Source organism: Mustelus asterias, chromosome 7 (genome assembly GCF_964213995.1).
Source record: "Mustelus asterias chromosome 7, sMusAst1.hap1.1, whole genome shotgun sequence".
NCBI classification, from domain to species: Eukaryota; Metazoa; Chordata; class Chondrichthyes; order Carcharhiniformes; family Triakidae; genus Mustelus; species Mustelus asterias.
In genome coordinates, this window is record NC_135807.1 from 70,839,554 (window position 1) to 70,860,508 (window position 20,955).

The 20,955-nt window shown below is 40.4% G+C and overlaps 1 protein-coding gene across 5 annotated transcripts in view; it reads left to right on the forward strand.

The window, feature by feature from the left end:
- chd7 (chromodomain helicase DNA binding protein 7) overlaps window positions 1–20,955 on the forward strand; it is a 250,095-nt gene that overhangs the window by 205,575 nt on the left and 23,565 nt on the right. For all 5 annotated transcript variants that reach the window (XM_078216215.1, XM_078216216.1, XM_078216213.1 and 2 more), the window contains exons 23-29: window positions 5,216–5,375; window positions 6,092–6,181; window positions 12,726–12,829; window positions 14,676–14,805; window positions 14,923–14,995; window positions 15,242–15,299; window positions 19,420–19,648. In XM_078216215.1, coding sequence (XP_078072341.1) covers window positions 5,216–5,375; window positions 6,092–6,181; window positions 12,726–12,829; window positions 14,676–14,805; window positions 14,923–14,995; window positions 15,242–15,299; window positions 19,420–19,648 — 844 coding nt within the window. The remainder of the gene's footprint in view (window positions 1–5,215; window positions 5,376–6,091; window positions 6,182–12,725; window positions 12,830–14,675; window positions 14,806–14,922; window positions 14,996–15,241; window positions 15,300–19,419; window positions 19,649–20,955) is intronic.

The following is a 20,955-nucleotide window of genomic DNA, read 5'->3' on the forward strand; positions in this document are numbered from 1 at the left end:
AGGAGGTTACAGCATGTATTATTCAGAATTGTGCCATGAAGGGATAAATCACAAGCTCGGGATATATAAAATCGGTTTGTATTCCCTTTGAGTTGAGTGTGTTAAGGTTTTGAACAACAGAGGGATTAACTAGCCATTAGGAATTCAGAAACCATTGTTTCAATGACTCTTTATAGGCCCTGCCAAATCTCCGTTAACTGCCTGAGACTAAACCAGATTTCTAATTTAATATAGAGATGAGATTCTGACCACACATCTGCAGTACTAGGAAGATTGCTTGTCTCTTACCTCAAACATTGCCCAACTCTGCTCTGCCTGAGCTCAACCTGTTGCTGCAAGTCTCATCATGCTCGTCAGTTTTAGACCTAACTATTCCAATGCATTCCTGCCATGCTCAGTAAACTCAAATTCTGCTGTGTTCTAACCCTCACCATGTCCTATGCACCCACCATCCCTGCACGTGCACTGCTTTTTCAGCTTCAATTTTTAAATTTCAAATCCCTTTATGACCTTGCCACTTCCCATCTTTGTAACCATCTCCAGCTCTGCAAACTTCATTTGAGGTCCTTCAACTTTGCCTCTTGAGCATCCCCGTTTTTAATTGCTCTACAATTGACCGTCATGTCTTTAGCAGCATTGGCCCAAAGCTCTGAAACGTCCTCCTTAAAACGTACTGCTTTAACAAAATGATTGACCATTTGCCCTAATATCTCCCATGTGGTTCATTGTTGAATTTTTTAACTCTCCCGTGAAGTATTTTGGGATATTTTAGCATGTTGAAGATGCTATATAAGTACAAGTAATTGAGAGTGGTTTAATTATGGGACTTGGAGTAATTGAGGATAGTAGCATTGATGCATGTAAATAGAAGGTGATAGAAAGGTATACTAATCTGGTGAGATGAGTATGGAACATAAATACTGGTTTAGTAGTTGGACCAAATTGCCTTTTTTGTGCTGTATGTTCTATTCAACTCTACCTACCATAACTGGCTGGTAGGAGCATTTTCTTAATAGTAAAGAAATTTAAATAACTGGTTGATAATCAGTCAACCTCGGGTTCTTTTGGAGTAGCTGAATGTCAAAAAATAATCTGAATCTATTGTGATCCAAATGTGATAGAACTAATCACTTCAGACTTGCCACTAATCAAATCAGCAGGCTGTTAGCATTTCATTGTTTTAAATACAATTACCAAAAAGCCATCTCTAAGCACAGGTATACTGTAAATTGTTGAGATGTTCAGATTTTCTAAAACTTAAGCAGCCTTAAGAAATGTTGGGAGCTGTTAAGGACTTGTACATCCTCATTTTCAAGGAAATTACAGGGATTTTTTTGTTGGGGGGTGGAATTCTGCCTTATTTAATTAATAATAAAAGTTAACCTTGCTTTAGCCAAGCCCCAAATGCACTCTCTGTTTAATTATCAACTTTTCAGGTAATTGTGGAATGACAGTTTACAAGCCTATAACGACGACAGCTTGCATAGTGCCTTTCATGTAACAAAATGTCTCATGGCACTTCGCAGGAGCAAAACAAAGTATGACACTGAGCTACATGAGAGAATGTTAGGTCAGATGATCAACAGCTTGGTCAAAGAGGAAGGTTTTAAAAAGTGTCCTAAAGGTGGTAAATGAGGTAGAGGTGGAACAATTATCATTGGGAATGCAAATATACAAAAGGCTAGAATTAGTAGAACACAGATGTCTTGGAGGGTTGTGAAGTTGGAGGAAACTACAAAGATGGGAGGGGTAAGACTATGGAAGATTTGAAAACAAAAATGAAAACTTTTAAGACTGAGGTGTTGCTTAACGGGTCAGTAAACACAGGAGTGATAGAGGAACAGGACTGCTGCAAGTTAAGACATAGGCAGCAGAGTTTTGGATGACCACAAGTTTGCAGAGGGTGGAATGTGGGAGACCAGCCAGGGGTGCTAGAGGTAGCAAAGGCATTAGGTTTCAGCAGAAGATTAGCTGAGCCATGGGCGAAACTGAGTGATGTGGAGGTGGAAATTGGCAGTCTTGGTGCTGGCACTAAGGTCAGCAGTTCATCTTGGGATCATATATGACACCAGGTTGCAAACAGACTGGCTTAATCTCAGGCTGGTTCCAAGAGGAGGGATGGAGTCAGTGGTGAGATAGTTGGTGTACAATTTCTCTGCTTCCTATCTACAATGTATTAAAATTCTTCAAAAATATGATTTGATTTATTATTGTCACATGTATTAGTATGCAGTGGAAAATATTGTTTCGTGCGTGCTATACAGACAAAGCATACTGTTCATAGAGAAGGAAAAGAGTGCAGAATGTAGTGTTGCAGTCATAGCTAGGGTGTCGAGAAAGATCAATTTAATGCAAGGTAGATCCATTCAAAAGTCTCATGGCAGCAGGGAAGAAGCTGTTCTTGAGTCAGTTGGTATGTGTTCTCAGACTTTTGTATCTTTTTCCCGATGGAAGAGAGTATGCCCAGGGTGCGTGGGTCCTTAATTATGCTGGCTGCTTTTCCGAGGCAGCAGGAAGTGTAGACACTGTCAATGGATGGGAGGCTGGTTTGAGTGATGGGCTGGGCTTTGTTCATGACCTTTTGCAGTTTCTTGCGGTCTTGGACTGAGCAGGAGCCATGTCAAGCTGTGATACAACCAGAAAGAATGCTTTCTGTGATGCATCTGTAAAAGTTGGCAAGTGTCGTAGCGGACATGCCAAATTTTCTTGGTCTTGTGAGAAAGTAGAGGCATTGGTGGGCTTTCTTAACTATAGTGTCAGCATGGGTTGACAAGGACAGGTTGTTGGTGATCTGGACACCTAAAAACCATTGCTATTTCGTCCCCATTGATGTAGGCAGGGGCATGTCCTCCACTATGCTTCCTGAAGTCGATGACTATCTCCTTTATTTTGTTGACATTGAGGGAGAGATTATTGTCATTTGGAGACACCAGCCTCCCAAGCACTCTTTTTTAGGGCAATCATACAGAAATAGCCATTTCCATATGATTAGCAGGCTTAGGACGGTATTCTTCGGCTGCTCCCCACTAACGGGGAACAGATGTCCTTACCCTCCACTGATGGAGAAAGAGGCCTTTGAGCTCCACCCTCCCGTCCCTCCGGTGTTTGGGGACAGGGGGGAGGTGCCCCTTGGGCAGTTCCAGCCTTGCACACTGGCACTGCCCACCAGGTATCAGGCAGTGCTAAGGGGGTGGGGCATATTGGGGGGGGCTATTAGGCACGGTCAGTGAGGGGGGGAAGAACCCGTTGTCACTCTGCACTTGAGCATTGGGAGAGGGAGGGAAGAGGACAATTTGGCCTGGTCATCGGGGGTGGGGGGGGAGGTTTGGGCTGGCCATCGGGGGTGGGTGGGGGGCTTGGGGCTAGCCAGGGTGAGCCAGGGCTGACGGGAAGGGGGTGAAAGGATACATCAGGGTTGGCCCAGGGAGGTCTGGTAGGCCAGCGGTCGGGCGGTTTGGGAGGGATGGTCTGGAAGGGTGGCAATCAAGAGGTTGCAGGACTGGCCAACGATCTAGAGGAAAGTCCCTTCAGGGTCAACGGGACGTCAGTGATGCGGAGGCCAGTGTGCATGCGCCAATCACCACACTGATAGATCGGCGCATGCACAGTGGCCTGCTCAATGCTATGCTGCTGGCATCTCGGGCAGGAATAGGCCCCGCCCCAACTTTCCAGAGGAAAACACGCTGAGGCACCCTGCAATGCACAGTGTTTCGGAGATTTGTTAAGTACGCTCAAATAACAGGCAGGAAATACTCCCGTTTTCCCACTGGTTGGACACTTTTTTTGGGGGGGGAGAATCCCAGCCATGATTTATTTTGGCGACATAGTCCCCACAATTTAACACTTTATAATAACTGAACTCATACCATAATTACTTTTATTACTTTTGAAAGCTAATGTTATGGCTTCTCCGTGGATTACTTCCAAACTGACAATCATACATAGGGTAGTGCCTTTCAGTCCTTCCATCATAAGTGATGTTTTATTTGAAATTAGTCTTCCAATTACTTTCCTTTTTCCAAACCTTGTTTCAATTTCACTTCAAATGTATTTTAATTATAATTTTGTTTACTTGACAGCCTGCTTTTAATTTAAAATTTGTTTCCTTGGGTTTATTTCTCTGAGGCCTATTCCGCAACACTGCCAAAATTCCTGGGCTGCCCAGTTTAGGACAGCTCCTTTCCCAATTTGGACTGGTTGCATTGCACAATGGTATGGGACAGCCTCTGCTGCTGCCCTTCTTGTCTCTTGCTACTGAAAAACCATCTCTGTTGTTGGCTGTCAGTTGATTTATAATAATTTCTCAGGCAATCCTGGCCTTCCTAGAAGGTTTCAGGTGCCTTTTGTTTTCAGTTAGATGGACACATTGGGAGCGATGCGCTAGAACAAAGGGAGAGCAGAGAACAGAGAAGAAAATTGAAGACAAATGTTGAGAAAAGATAGAGGGGGACATCAAGGCAGAGATAATTATCAATGGAGAAAAAAGCAAGTTGACATGGGATTTCCACCATAATGGACAGTAATCAGCAGAAGGAGACAGATTAAAAAGGTGCGAGAAATCAATAGGATGGAGATGAAGATCGATGCAGACCGATTGTTATAAGGTTGAGATCAGGCAGACAGATCTCAAAGGCATAGACATAAAGGAGAGACAGAAAATCAGATAAATATTACAACAGACTCGTACATCTGGTTATGGAGTGAAAGATCGGATCAAGATACAGACAAGTCACAGGTAGAATGATAGATAAAAATCACAGTGGTTTAATCATGAGCAATGCCACAGGAAATTTATTTGTTTTGTACAAGAGTAAAGATTAAAATATGATTGTGATTTATTTGTTTCTGGGATTTGGAAACTGTTCATTATTGTTTGTGCAATACTTTGTTAGAGATTCTGGGATTGATAGTGTCTATTTTCTGAGTTAATAAGAACTGAGATGAGGAATTTCTTCAGCCAGAATGTAGTGAATTTATAGAATTCATTGCCACAGAAGACTCTGGAGGCCAGGTCATTGGGCATGTTTAAGACAGAGATAGATAGGTTCTTGATTGGTAAGGGGATCAAAGATTACAGGGAAAAGGGAGGTGAATGGGATTGAGAAACTTATCAGCCCTGATTGAATGGTGGAGCAGACATGATGGGCTGAATGGTCTAATTCTGCTCCTATATTTCATGATCTAATAATTGTTCACGTTTTTGCTGAACCAATAGGTTTGTCCGCACCAGTACCTAGAGGGAGGAAAGGGAAGAAAGTTAAAAGCCAGTCCACTCAACCAATCATGAAAAATGCAGATTGGTTAGTGAACTGCAACCCAGATATCTTGCTACATGATGATGGCTACAAGAAACACCTGAAACACCACTGCAACAAGTGAGTTGCCTTACTGTAGAATTTGCAAACAAAATAAATATTGAGTTGAAGTAAGAAACTGGGAAATTTCCCTTTTATTTTTCTAAATTTACTAGTTCAAGATGTTTTGCTCATACATGTATACAATTCATATGTATTTATGATTAGTGCCTTCATATTTAGGGTGCGTTAAATTTCTGCTTGAAAAAACTTATTTTCAATAAAAGGTGTAAAATAGGCCATTGTTTGTAGTGAGACACTTGAAATTAGATTTTGCATATCTATCTTTTTCAGCTACTAATGTAGCTGCTCATTATTCTGAGCATAAAGCTGCTTCAGAAGATAGTAAGCAACAGCTGAGGAAATTGCATGAGATAATGGAGCAGAACGCCTACTGCAAGCCATCTGCTCAGTTGTTTACAAACTTACTTGAACACTTCAGAAGCACTGGCAACGTACACGTTAAACTTCACAAACTGAATTAGGCATTACTGAATGAAATGTGTCTGGGCTGCACTGCACTGTGCTCAGTATGTTGAAAGTGGTTGCCAAGCATGGCTGTTGAAAGCCAGCAGAAAGCACCACACAGAGGTGATTATATGCCACCATCTGTCATGCTTCAAGCCTACCATACAGCATAGCTAATCAGCCTTGGCAGAATGATGGATGAACAGAAGCAGCTGCCAAAAGCTAATGTTGGCAAACAGTACTAATGCTAAAACTTTCTTCCTCTACAGAGTCCTGCTGCGGGTACGGATGCTGTATTATTTGAGGCAGGAAGTGATAGGAGACGTAGCAGAAAAGATATTTGATGGTGCAGATGCAAGGTCAGTGGAATATCTTTACTGTGGTTTTTGGGGAGGTTATTTAGATGAATAGAAATCACTCTGTATAAAGTTGAAATATTTTCTCATGGTTGATTTTATTTAAAATAAGATTTCCCAATACTTGTAAAAAAATGTTTTGATTTAAATCTGATATCCTATCCAACTTGAAGACTAATAAATTAAGATTTTGCTAAAAACAGGTATATAGAAAAGAATCCCTACAGTGCAGGAGGCCATTCAGCCCATGGAGTCTGCACCGACCACATTCCAACCCAGGCCCTATTCCTGTAACCCCATGTATTTACCCTGCCAATCCGGTGACACTAGGGTCAATTTAGAATGGCCAATTAACCTAACCCATACATCTTTGGACTGTGGGAGGAAACCCAAACCCAGGCAGACACTGAGAGAATGTGCACACTCCACATACATAGTCACCCAAGGCGGGAATTGAACCTGGGTCCCTGGTGCTGAAGCAGCAGTTCTAACCACTGTGCCAACATGCTGCCCCAAACTGATAAACTGATAGATGAGTCCAGTTTGTGTAATTATTGAATGTCACAGCTGACAATTCTACAAGATTTATTTCAATGCAATCAATTTGATAAAACGAGTGAATTATGTATGATAATGACCACACCAGTTTAAAAAACTTGAATCATTAAAAAGCAACAAATAATTTCGATTAAACTGAATTATGAATGCAACTTCAAGTTAGAATCAACAATTGAATAAAGAAATGGCCAAGTACCTGTTGAGATGAGAAAGGCCTAATATTTTTGCCTGAAATCATTTTTTTTATTCATTTGTGGGACATGGGCATCGCTGGCTGGCCAGCATTTATTGCCCATCCCTAGTTGCCCTTGAGAAGGTGGTGGTAAGCTGCCTTCTTGAATCAATGCAGTGGGTTGACCCACAATGCTGTTAGGGAGGGAATTCCAGGATTTTGACCCAGTGACAGCAAAGGAATGGTGATATATTTCCAAGTCAGGGTGGTGAGTGGAACTTGCAGGTGGAGGTGTTTTCATTTATCTGCTGCCCATGTCCTTCTAGATGGAAGTGGTTGTGGGTTTGGAAGGTGCTGTCTAAGGGCCTTTGGTGAATTGCTGCAGTGCATCTTGTAGATAGTACACACTGCTGCTACTGAGCATCAGTGGTGGAGTGATTGAATGTGTGTAGATGTGGTGCCAATCAAGGGGGCTGCTTTGTCCTGGATGGTGTCAAGCTTCTTGAGTGTTGGAGCTGCACCCATCCAGGCAAGTGGGGAGTATTCCATCACGCACCTGACTTGTGCCTTGTAGATGGTGGATAGCCTCTGGGGAGTCAGGAGGTGAGTTACTTGCCACAGTATTCCTCACCTCCGACCTGCTCTTGTAGCCACTGTGTTTATGTGGTGAGTCCAGTTGAGTTTCTGGTCAATGGTAACCCCAAGGATGTTGACAGTGGGGGACTCAGTGATGGTTACACCATTGAATGTCATGGGGCGGTGGTTAGAGCATCTCTTACTGGTGATGGTCATTGCCTGGCATTTGTGTGGCACGGATGTTACTTGCCACTTGTCAGCCTAAGCCTGGATATTGTCCAGATCTTGTTGTATGGATGGCTTCAGTATCTGAGGAGTCGCGAATGGTGCTGAACATTGTGCAATCATCGGCGAACAGTTCCACTTCTGACCTTATGATGGAGGGAAGATCATTGATGAAACAGCTGAAGATTGTTGGGCCTCGGACACTACCCTGAGGAACTCCTGCAGAGATGTCCTGGAGCTGAGATGACTGACCCTCCACAAACCACAACCATCTTCCTATGTACCAGGTATGACTCCAACCAGCCGAGAGTTTGCCCCCTGATACCCATTGATTCCAGTTTTGCTAGGGCTCCTTGATGCCACACTTGGTCGAATGCGGCCTTGATGTCAAGGACTGTCACTCTCACCTGCCCTCTGGAATTCAGCTCTTTTGTCCATGTTTGAACCAAGGCTGTAATGAGGTCAGGAGCTGAGTGACCCTGGTGAAACCCAAATTGGGCGTCACTGAGCAGGTTATTGCTGAGCAGGTGCTGCTTGATAGCACTGTTGATGACCCCTTCCATCACTTTACTGATGATCGAGAGTAGACTGATTGGGCGGTAATTGGTTGGGTTGGATTTGTCCTGCTTTTTGTGTACAGGACATACCTGGGCAATTTTCCACATTGTTGGGTAGATGCCAGTGTTGTAACTGTATGGGAAGAGCTTGGCTGGGGGGGCAGTAAGTTCTGGAGCACAAGTCTTCAGTACTATTGCCGGAATGTTATCAGGGCCCATTACCTTTGCAGTATCCAGTGCCTCCAACCGTTTCTTGATATCACGTGGAGTGAATCGAATTGGCTGGAGACTGGCATCTGAGATGCTGGGGACCACTGAAGAAGGCTGAGATAGATCATCCTCTCTGGCTGAAGGTTGCTGCGAATATTCAGCCTTATCTTTTGCAGTGATGTGCTGGACTCCTCCATCATTAAGGATGGGGATATTTTTGGAGCCTCCTCCTCCAGTGATTAAACTTGTAAAGGAAATGAAAGATAATCTGCATCCAGACTCTTTCAACATCCTTGTCTGAAGTCTGTCGCTAGTGAATGGCTATATCCTCCAATTCAACATGCCACTTCGGAACGCTGTACTCAGCTGCAGCTCAGTACCACTCCTATTGGGCTGAATTAGAAATACAGTTTAAAAACTCAGCCTGCCACATGACCACCTTTCATGTTGCTTTTCCATAGCTTATTTATTCCTTATAAATTTGATTCAATATAATAGCTGGTTAGTGCAATTTACAGGGATTAAAATTCACCTCCAATTAATTACCAAATTCTGTTCTCTCACAATCAGTTTTTGGATCTGAGTATAACGCGAATTCACAGAATCACAGAAACCCTACAGTGCAGAAGGAGGCCATTCGGCCCATCGAGTCTGCCCCGACCACAATCCCACCCAGGCCCTACCCCCACATATATTTACCCGCTAACCCCTCTAACCTACGCATCTCAGGACTCTTAAGGGACAATTTTTAACCTGGCCAATCAATCTAACCCGCACATCTTTGGACTGTGGGAGGAAACCGGAGCACCCGGAGGAAACCCACGCAGACACGAGGAGAATGTGCAAACTCCACACAGACAGTGACCCAAGCCGGGAATCGAACCCAGGTCCCTGGAGCTGTGAAGCAGCAGTGCTAACCACTGTGCTACCGTATAATTGTGATAACCAAGTGGAATGCTACCTCTGAAAATATTTTGATTCCTAATTTACCCTGTCAGAATTTTTGACCATTTTTCAAAGCATTGTTCCACATGGATCTAATACAATAAAACCTACTTTTAGTCACTTAATGCATGAGGCATTGTTAATCTGTGTTTTGCAAATCCCAAAATGAGATTCTTCCATTTTTAATTAATTTCAATTGTCTCTTTGCCTATAAATTACCATCCTTTAGTATGGATGATGTGATGTAAAATTCTCAGTGGTCATTATGTAGTTCTATACTGGATGAGGATTGGGATATAGAACTCAAACCCAAGACCAATGAATAAGTCTAACAGACTTGTTTCTCAGCTATTTCTTACCATTGTCTTTTAAATACTCAAAAACATAATTATGCAGTATTATTTTCAACTGAAGTATCTTTGAATTGTGTTTTGTTCATCTAGTCTGGAATCAAATCCGCTCAATCTGCTTAAGATTTGAACAAGCAGTTTGGCAATATATTGGTTTGGTTCAGAAAAAAATTAAAGATTACATTTATTTACTGCCTGCCAAGGCCATTGAACATCTCAATGTCTTGGAAACAATTAAATACTTTTTGAAATTTAGTCGCTCTTGGAATGTAGGAAACGTGGTATTAATTTGCAAGTTCCTACAATCAACAATATGAAAATGATGTTGGTTGCTCAGACTGAAATGCAGCTGGAAACCAGTTTGGATTTTTGATTGTATTCCACAAATGAGGACTGGTGAACAATGAATTTGTTTCCTACATTTAAAAGGAAAATGGAGCTAGTCCAGGGAACTATAGACCAACCTGCCAATGGTAGGAAATATAATGGAATCCTCCCTCAAAGATGTAATAAAATCTAGAAACTGGAACTAGAATAAAGAATAATCAAAATGGATCTCAAAAGAGAAGGTTGATCTTGATGAAACTTATTGAATTCTTTGAAGACGTAACAGGGTTACATAAGCATGGTGCAGAAGATGTAATGTATTTGAATTTTCAAAATGCCTTCAATAAGGTGGCATCTGTTAGATGCAGACCAAGATCAAAACATCTGGAGCCTGAACAAGTAGCAGAATGTGTAGCAAGCTGATGACAAAACAGAAGTGACTCAGACTAGCAAAAAATGTGCTGCAAACACTGGTGCTGGGACCATCATTATTTGCCATTTACAAAAATGATTTGGTATCAGAAGTAAAATTCCAAAATTTGTGACCAACAGCAGTAACTTGTATTTATGTAGCATAGTCATGCAATAATGTTCCTAGGCACTTCACAGGGGTGTTGTAAAGCAACGTTTGACACAGAATTATATTGAGGCTGATGTCCAAAAACTTGGTCAAAGAGGTAGATGGTAACGAATAAAAAAAAGACTTGCATCAATATAACACCTTTAATAACCTCACCATGTCCCATAGCACTTTTCAAAATAGCTTCACTGGATATAGTGTAGTCACTGTGGTATTGTAGGAAACTGAGGAGGCCTAAATGAGGAAAGACATGGCGGGAGGTGAAGAGGTTTGAGGGGGATTTTGAGAACTTGGGGCCTAGGCGGCTGAAGGTGCAGCTACCAATGGTGGAAAAATTAAAATTGGCAATGATCAAGAGGCCAGTATTAGAAGAGTGCAAATATTTGATGGTTGTGGAGCTAGAGGAGACTACATTGATAGTGACGGATGAAGTCATGGAGAGATTTGAAAACAATGACAAGAATTTTAAAATTGAAGTGCTGCTTTACCTGAAACCAACATAGGTCATTGTGGACATATGTAAATCTGTGAAAGGGACCTGTTGCAAGTTAGGCAGTAGTTTTGGATGGCCTCGCATTTACCTCATGTAAAACGTGGGATGAGGACAAATTGGGCAGTATAATTTACACAGGAGGATTGAAAACAAAAGACTGCAAATGAACATCAGTATTTGTAAATGAAAGATGATGGGGGGAGTTTTCCCATCCCGCCCACCACGGGAATCGTAGTGGGCAGGGAACAGACCATGCAAAGGTCCATTGACCTTGGGTGGGATTTTCTGGTTTTGGGTGAGCACGGCTGGAAAATCCTGCACAATATAGTTTGGTTGGGAAAAATAAGGAGGCAGCATACTGTTCGCAGATTGAGTGTTTAAATGGAAGAGGAGCACAGAAATCTTGGGGTGTAGATAAACAAATCACTAAATGTAGTGATGTAGGCTAATAATCCTGTAAATGTGCAAGCAAAGCACTGAGGTTCATTTCTAGCATTGAAAAGTAGAGAATATTCAAAATGCCACATACTAGTAAAAATAGAGATGGTGGATGGCTCAAGACATGTTGCTGGAGATAAGGCATCAGATTCTTAGGATCATGAGACCAGTTCTGAGACGGGGCACCAATCAAAAGGACCAGATGGCACCTAAAGGCTGGGACCATTTTCCCACAAGAAAGTTCACTGGTGTGGTTAGGGAGGGTTTAACTTAAATTGGTAGGAGGAGGGGAGCATAAAGAAGTAGAAAGAGGAATAGTGAGAGTTTTGGACCTGCTCCCCATAACCCTTGATTCCCTAAGTTACCAAAACTTTGTCAATCTAAGCCAGTATTCAGTGATGGAGCATCCACAATCCTCTGAGATAAAGATTTCCAAAGATTCCCAACCCTTTAAATGAAGAAATTCTCTCCATTTTAATCCTAAATGAAATTGATTCCCTGAATCAACTGTGTGACATTAAATTTTGCTAAGATAATGGTGGTGTGGGTGAAGGTGGGACAGGCTTGTTTTGATGTCATTTTGGCAGGTAGAACCTATTAACCAAATGCTAGGGGTACTACTAATTGAATACAGAGCTTATTTTAGAAAAAAGGTGTTTAGGAATCGGGTAAGTGTGGTTTCACAAAATTAGGTAGGAACTTGAAGTTTAAGCAAGAGAAGAGCTTTAGGAACCTAATTACGGCAACTGCTGAAGTGAAGAGCTAGTTTTAAAATCAGTGAAACATTGCCCAATTTCATAATTATTTTCTTTACGTTTATAAGGTGGCATGTATTCCATAAGAATGAATAATGGAATAAAGCTACCAGAAAGAAGCAAGACTATAAAAATCAAAGTATTTTCATACTGCAGAATTGCTTAAAAGTAGATATTTTTAAAGATTTTGCATTGGAGAAATTACAATATGCCTGAACTTTTTATGACTCCTGCACAGATTCCATGTCAAATTTTAAGAGGAGGAGAATCAATTACTTTTGTGGGATGTTATTTAATTTTATTTTTTGAGCAACATTGTTCATTTACGTGGAAATAGTTTTAAAATGTTTGTTTTGTTTAGTGATATCGATATCTGGATCCCAGAAATCGACCATGCTGAACTTCCTACGGACTGGTGGGACAGGGAAGCTGATAAATGTCTTCTTATCGGCGTGTTCAAACATGGTATGTAATTACAGCTATAAGCTTGTTAATTTACTGTTGTGGGTACTCAAGTGGCTCAGTGGGTAACTACTCTGTAATGTAGTACTGATCCACACAAACTTTGCAATTCTGAATTACAATTCAAAGTGTGCTGTATGTTATCCGACCTCAACCTGGTATAATCATGGGAGCACACTTTGAATGGGAGAGGGGAAATATTAGCCAGAGTATCCGTTATTGATTACTGTCCAGCAACTAGAAGTGCAGGATGGACATTGTGGATGTTGGGATAAGGACAGAATGGGGTTGGAGATTGCAGCCCATCATATTGAAATAGCTTGTGAACACCCAACATCTACGATTATAGCCAAAAGTGAGCATTGTGGGTTCCTGTAGAACTTTTTCCTAATATGGGCTAATGCCTTCAAGAAAAAAATGATGATTAGCGAAGAAATTGTTCAGTTGTTTTGTCGGTGCAATTCCTCTTTTACTAATGTTTTTTGTAAAATATACAAAATTGGATTTAAGGATCAAAGTTTTCTTCACTGGTATGGTTAATAGACATGAAGGAAATTGAGCTTGAGTTCTGAATGTAATCCATCTAAGCAACTCTAGAAGTACTTTTGGGAATATTAATAAAGATTTATTTTTTCAAGTTGAACATTTTACTGTTTGTTAAAACGTTTATTGAATTACTTGGGTGCAGTGCACAATGCTTTCGGAAACTATTGTAATGAAGATTACTTACCAAACTATACATTATAAAATTATTTGAAAAGTGAGTTTATCTTGCTAATTGAAAAATCAAACATTTCAGCTTTCAGTTAATTTTAATAAACTGCACCTATCTCTGCTCCCACTACTGTTCCACATGTGCTGCTTCTCTACCAGCCTCCATTAGAGTGAATGGTAGCTTAACCTCTGCTATTAATCTGTATAAGTGCCTCCTGGGCTTTTTTCCAAGTAGTATTTCACAAATGTCAGCACTGAGACTTTCCCGTCCCCTGTTGTGGAATACTGTCTTGTTAACTGTGAGCCACTGGGATGTGGAACAGCCATGATGTATACAAAGAGCAGTTCCTAATCATAATCCAAATTCACTAGAGGTCATAGTGGAATTCTCTGGTGTGTGTCCTGACTAAGGGGGGTAGAATGATGGCTTATAAAACCTTTCATGATTACAATTTGGCTTGAGGCTCAAGAGTACTTAAGAATAACGTGTCACAGTGCAAAACCTAATTGAATTATGTAGTCTTGGTTGACTGAGGCGGTGGTGCTTATGGACGCAACTGAAGTAAGTCGAGTCTGACAATCATTTTCTCAGATATTACTGTGACTTGTCATTCTTTATTTTCTATATTAATGGAATGGTTGTGACTAACTTGAAAGGTATTAATAAACTCTCATTTTCAAAGACTAATTTTTTTGACTGATGAATTTTCCTGAAGTTTTACAAATACTTTAATTTCATAATCTTTTCACTCTCCTGTTAAGTTATTGACTTCAGCTTTATCCTGTCTATGCAATATTAATTGAAAATTTATTTTTAAGGTTTGTTTTGTATTAAGCCGTCTTGTGAAAGATAAGTAGATTCAAGCAAATGTCTAAACTTTCATGTTAATCTCCTGTACTGAGTTGCGTAAAGTATAGTCAATTTGCAGTAAATTTACTGAGCAAATAATTGTTTAGTTGATCTAGTTTTGAGTTCCATGATTTCCATGGAGTGTGAATTACATTTTTAATGCATTCATTCATATCCAGATCGATAGCAGTGTTGCATTATGAAATTAAAACTTGTTGATCTGAATGCAATTATGCTCACAGGTTAAAATGTATAAATTAAGAAATCATTGATTCTTCTGAATAGGATATGAAAAATATAATTCCATAAGGGCAGACCCTTTATTCTGCTTCCTGGAACGGGTGGGAATGCCTGATGCAAAGGCCATGGCTGCAGAACAGAGGGGAACAGATGTGCTGGCAGATGTTAGTGATGGGTAAGTTGTGCTTTTTTGTTCATTTTGAATTTTGTTTCCATGCACAACCACCTCCACCACCCATTCAATAAATGGCATCATCACGAGTATGACTTTTAATTAAAATTGTTTTTTCAGTGCTGATTTTGACAGAGAGGATGAAGATCCCGAATATAAACCAGGCAGAATTCCATTTAAAGATGAAATGGATGTAAGTTATATTGGAGTTACAATTGCTGAATCAATTTGGGATTTTAATTTAAATTCATAATTAGGTATTGCATTCGAGTTTGCATTTATTTTGCTGATGTAGACATCAACTAATAAGTAGTAATTGATATTTTGAAAGGGTTGGTTCAAAACTGAGAATTGGTGCATTGCCATAAGTATTTGAAAACTAATGTACAATCCAGAAGAAGAAAATGTACCAAAAATCTTAATGCATCATCCTTTTCAGGAATTTGAGAATTCTCCACAAGATGACAAGGAAGAATGTATGGATGCTGAGAACTCAGGTGAGATTTTGGCAAGTGGGGGGGAAATTGGTGATGTGTTTTATTACTCAGTACTAATGCATCCAGGTTTTGGATCAGTTTGAATTTCGGGTATGTAATCAACTCTTGATATGCATCCGATCCAAGCATAGGATTCACAACCTGAAGATATGTTGTTTCTTGGTGTACATTTTTTATTGCTATGTACAATTACGTAGAGTCTAGTGCTGAATTTCATGCATCCTCAGAACAGCTTAATTTGACGATTGAGGTACTTCCTCTGGATTGAAACTGAAATTTTCGTTTAAATGGGTTTAATGTTTTCTTTAAAAGAGCAGAGTGGTAAAATTGGCACAAGCACATTCAATGTTCATCCTGAAATTTGACAGTAATTTCAACCTTTTACCCTTTAAAAATATGTTTCTACCTCCGAAGTCGATGGGGCCAAAGAAAATTTGGAAAAATTGAATAGTTTAGATAGAGTAAATGTAGTTTGAGGTAAACAACAGGAATAATCAAAAATCTGGGTATTAGGAATAGGTGGCAAATTAGTGTTTAAAATAAATGTTAATGAATGCTAAAGATGGACAATATTTTGAGTCAATAATACAATATTGCAGTTATTTCTACAATTGGATCAGATGTATTACAGTTAGTTACATTTGTGTCCTAATGTATTTGCCAAAAACCAAACTGGTAGGTTTCCAGAGACTAGAATTTCATTTTCTGACAAGTGAAAAGATCAACATTGTTGAATGAATGCTTTAGTGGACTGAAAAATTTGCAGTCTACAGTTTATAGTAGTCTAATGCAAATGTTGTCTTTAAAGGTTATAATTGTCCTCGAGATTGTGTACATGTTATACAGGATGTCAAAACAAACTTTCCAAAATGGTAGTTGATAAAATTGCATTGACTTCATAGAAGTTTACAGCATTGCCCACTAAGAGAATTGTCTGTGACATTTTTTCTTTATGCAATAAATTTGAGCACGTACACCAAAGTTGAACAGTTAGAAATTGGCATTTCCCTTAGCAGTAACAAAAAGCTTTCAGATATGGTCAACTTGATATGAATGGTTGGTAACAAATATATCAAGTTAGTGGCAAGTTTATTTTTGATCTGAAGAAAAGTCATATTGGACTCAACATTAACTCTGTTTCTCTCTCTACAGATGCTGCTGAGCTTTTGCAGCACATTTTATTTTAGATTGCAAGCATCCACAGTATTTTGCTTTTACTCAAAATTATCTGTGTTTTTAGATCATCCTTCTGAGGCATAGAAATTGCTTTGTATTGAAATGAAAAACCTGGGAGGGAAGCAAAACTGGAGGTCAAGAACAGGGGGAGGTAGTGACATGGTATTTTCACTGGACTCATAATCTAGAGACCCAGGGTACGAATCCACCACAGTAGGTGATGACATTTAAATTTATAAAAATCTGGGCCATAAAACAATTGCCGTAAAAACAAAAAAACCCCATCTGCTTTACTTATGTCCTTTAAGGAAGGAAATCTGCTGTCCTTACTGGTTTGGCCTACATGTGACTTCAGATGCACAGCATTATGGTTGACTCTTAAATGCCCTCTGAAATGGCCTAGCAAGCCACTCAATTCAACGCATTAAATGGTGGATAAGCCAGCGGCATCCCATCAGTGAACAAAAAATTTATCAGAATTATATCCGTCTAGCATTAATCAGGTGCCAAATTTGATCAGTAATAGGGGTTTAGTTGATTATAGTACAAGAAGCTGTAAAGACTATGCCATTTGATAATTTCCACTTGCCTGGATTTCCAAGCCCCCATTAATCTCGTAAATATAAATACAAAACCTATATATTCCATGAATTCCTCATATATTCACAAGGCAGCACAAATAAAAATACTGTGAATGTTGGAAATCTGAAATAAAAACAGAAAATGCTAGACATATTCAGCAGGTCAGGCAGTATCTGTGGAGGAAGAAAAATTAATGTTTCAGGCCATTGACCTTTCTTCAGAACTAGGATAAACTTGTAACGTGACAGCTTTTTAAACAAGTACTTTTTTTTAAAGTCCTTTCATGGGACGTGGGCATCAGTGGCAAGGCCAGTATTTGTTGCCCTTGAGAAGGTGGTGATGAGCCACCGCCTTGAACCACTGTAGCCCATCTGGTTCGGGTACACTCATGATGAAGTTGGAAAGGGAGTTTCAAAGTTTTGATCGAAAACAATGACATAGTTCCAAGTCAAGATGGTGTGTGGGCTGGGAGGGGAATTCATCCTTGCCTTTTGCACTGTTGTGCTGGGCTCCCCAATCATTGAGGATGGGGATATTTGTGGAGCCTCTTCATAGAATCCCTACAGTACAGAAGGAGGCCATTCGGCCCATTGAGACTGCACCGACAACAATCCCACCCCATCCCCATTACCCCACATGTTTACCTTGCTAATCCCTCTAAACTAGGGTCAACTTAGCATGGCCAATCAACCCAACCTGCACATCTTTGGACTGTGGGAGGAAACCGAGCACCTGGAGGAAACCCACACAGACACGGGGAGGATGTGCAAGCTCCACACAGACAGTGACCCAAGCCAGGAATCGAACCTAGGTTCCTGGCGCTGAGGCAGCAGTGGTAACCACTGTGCCACCGTGCTGCCCCACCATCTTCCTCTTGTTAGTTGTTTAATTGTCCGCCACCATTCACAACTGGATGTGGTAGGAAAGCTTTGATCTGATTGGCTGTGGAATTGCTTGTCTGTGGCATGCTGTGTCTGCTGTTTGACATGCAAATAGTCCTGTGTTGTAACTTCACCGGTTGTAAAATGCCCATTTTAGGTATGCCTGGTGCTGCTCCTGACATTGATTAATTGAGCCATGGTTGATTGTTTGGCTTAATGGTAGAGGGAGGAGAATGCCAGCCACGAGGTTACAGATTGTAGCCAGATAAAGCTCTGCTGCTGCTGATGGCCCTCAGTATAGAGCCTTTTGGATCCCTAGTTTTGAGCCATTAGATCTGACCTGAATCTAAACCATTTAACACAGTGGTAATGCCACCTACTACAATGATGGATATGCTGCGTCACTCCTACCTATACTGTCATTGATATACATTTGTGGTAGGTAGATTGGCGAGGAAGAGGTCGTGGTTTTTTTTTCCTTTTGCCGCAAGTCAAGTACAGTCTGGAAAAGTCTTTCAGGACTTGATCAACTCAGTCAGTAGTGGTACTGAGCCACTATTGGTAATAGACATTGAGGTCCTCCATCTAGAGCACACTCTGTGCCCTTGCCATCTTCCGTGCTGCATCTAAGTGGTGTTCAGCATGGAATAGTACGGATTCATCAGCTGGTGGAAAGCAGTAGGTGGTAATCGATAGGTTTTTTTGCCCATATTTGACCTGATGGCATAAGATTTCATGGAGTCAGAGGTCAGTGTTGAGCACTTCTAAAGCAAATCCCTCTCACCCAAGTACCACTGTACTGCCACCTCCACTAGGACGCCTGTCTTGTACAGACACAAAGGGGGAAGAACAGAAAAGAATAAAGGGGAGGTCTGTGATAGAGTGGATGACAGAAGGCCATTATCCATAGTATTGAAGAAAATAAAGATAATTGAATGGGGAATGTCAATTTTTTTCAGGCATTATTTCAAATTTTATTTTTTCCAAGAGTGACAAGGTGTCTTGAAGTGCCAATATGCAGTTTCAAAAAGTGGTGGGGCGCACATTTTGTTTTCCCAAGTCTGCCACATTGTTGTAAGGAGGTGCCAAGTATATCCCATAAACCTCTACACAAGAGGAAATACAAATTGTCAGGGGGAATGCCACAAGACTGGTTATTGTAACAGCTGATAGTTGATCAAGAGCAACAGAGCTGGGAAGAGATTGATGGGAATGAGAGGGGAGCTTGCCTGTTGGCCTGAATTTCTATAAATGAGTGCCAGTGAGCATGATCACCTAATACATATGGTCCTGCACTGATTGAATCTCTAGCATTTCTGTTTTAGAACATATTCAAGCAATGTTCAGATGCGTGTTCTGAAACAGGAATATGGCATAAACAGTATAAGATTATACATTTTTATGTTAAGGATGTGGGATTTTATAGAATTTGAATTGAAGGCTCAAGGACCAACAACATTGCTGAATGTGGTATTTTACAGGCAAACAACTTGATCAAGATGATGAATCAGACAAACTCTACTGGCCCAACACATCGGTTCTCACAACACGCTTGCGTCGCCTTATTACAGCCTATCAGCGCAGCTATAAGAGGGAGCAGATGAAATTAGAAGCACTGAACAAAAGTGATCGTCGTAGACGTCGGCCGAGAGATGAAGTGAGAGCTCGGGAGGCAGAGAGAAATGCAGCTATATCTGAGAAACGTCAAAGGTAATGCCATGAATTGTATGTTTCATTTTATTAGATATTTCCAAGTTTAGTTTTCATTTCGGAAGACTTTACTGTGGCATTGTATAGTCCTTATTGTATAAGTGTGCATTCAATATGATAAACAATTCATAAACGATTCAGTAAAAGTATTTCAAATCTGTTTAAGATCTACAATTTACAGCATTAACATGCTTCCAAATTATACTTGGGTTCATTTTTATGATCACCATCGTGTTTGAGAATTTGATGCTTTTCCAGAGAACCATACAGAAAGATCAGAAACAATGTTGTCGTGGAAATTTTTAAATGCATGAGCTAGCCAGCTTTAGTAGTTTTGATGGAGGTTACATCATCTGTCTTTTAACTGTTGGAAGTTGTTGGGTGGAGAAAGTAAGAGAATCGTGCTTTCAAAAGAACAATTGTTATAAACTAGGAGTAAAAGAACAGAACATAAATTATTGACAGGAATAAGAAGATATGAAATTATGTTTGGAATTTGGGATTTTCCATTATTAGTTCCTTTTCCGCACAGATGTTTAAGCTTCCATCACTACCACACCACACTTGCTGTGCAATCACATGGTTTATCTGTGTCCTCACTGGATGTGGTGATCTGGTTCGGAATTATGTTGTAGTTCACTCCAGTTAGCAATCTGCTCTGTCAGTATACCATTCTACTCTGTTTCATTGGGTTTTTTTCCTTGATTAAATATTGTTTAAACTTTTTGTTTTGTTGCAGGCTTGAAAGATTTTACTGATTTTTTTTGTGCATTTCATGATGATTTATGACTTGCATTTTTAAAAATATTTTGTTCAGGTATAAAGTATTGAATTAGACAGATACCTCCTCCAAATACTAAGGCAAATTAAATCCAAAGATTATACCCAAATCCAAAGCACCAGGCCCCCTTTTGCATTCTTAAGTGACTCGTGAAACAAAATAGATTCTGTTGTGAATTCAAAAATTCCTGCTTTCGGTGATGGTCAAAACAAGGTTACGGTGTCATGTTAGAATTTATCCTTTCCTACTGAAGTCCAGAGTAGTAACTTATTAAATCCTAACTCAATTATTCCACAGGCAGTATTTTTTGATGTCAGGGTTTCCAGCCCCACCACCCAAAGAGTCAGCAGAGAATGCATTCCCGCTGATCAGGGCAGCCCCAAGGCCATTTAATGCTCGAATTAATTGACTGAAGGCGAGACCTCTGCCCCTCACTTGGGGTGGAAGCCCTGCCTCAGAGAGCTGCCAGCCAATCTGATTGAACAGTTGAGGGGAAGTGTTCCTGAAAGAGGGGCTGTGGGTGTTA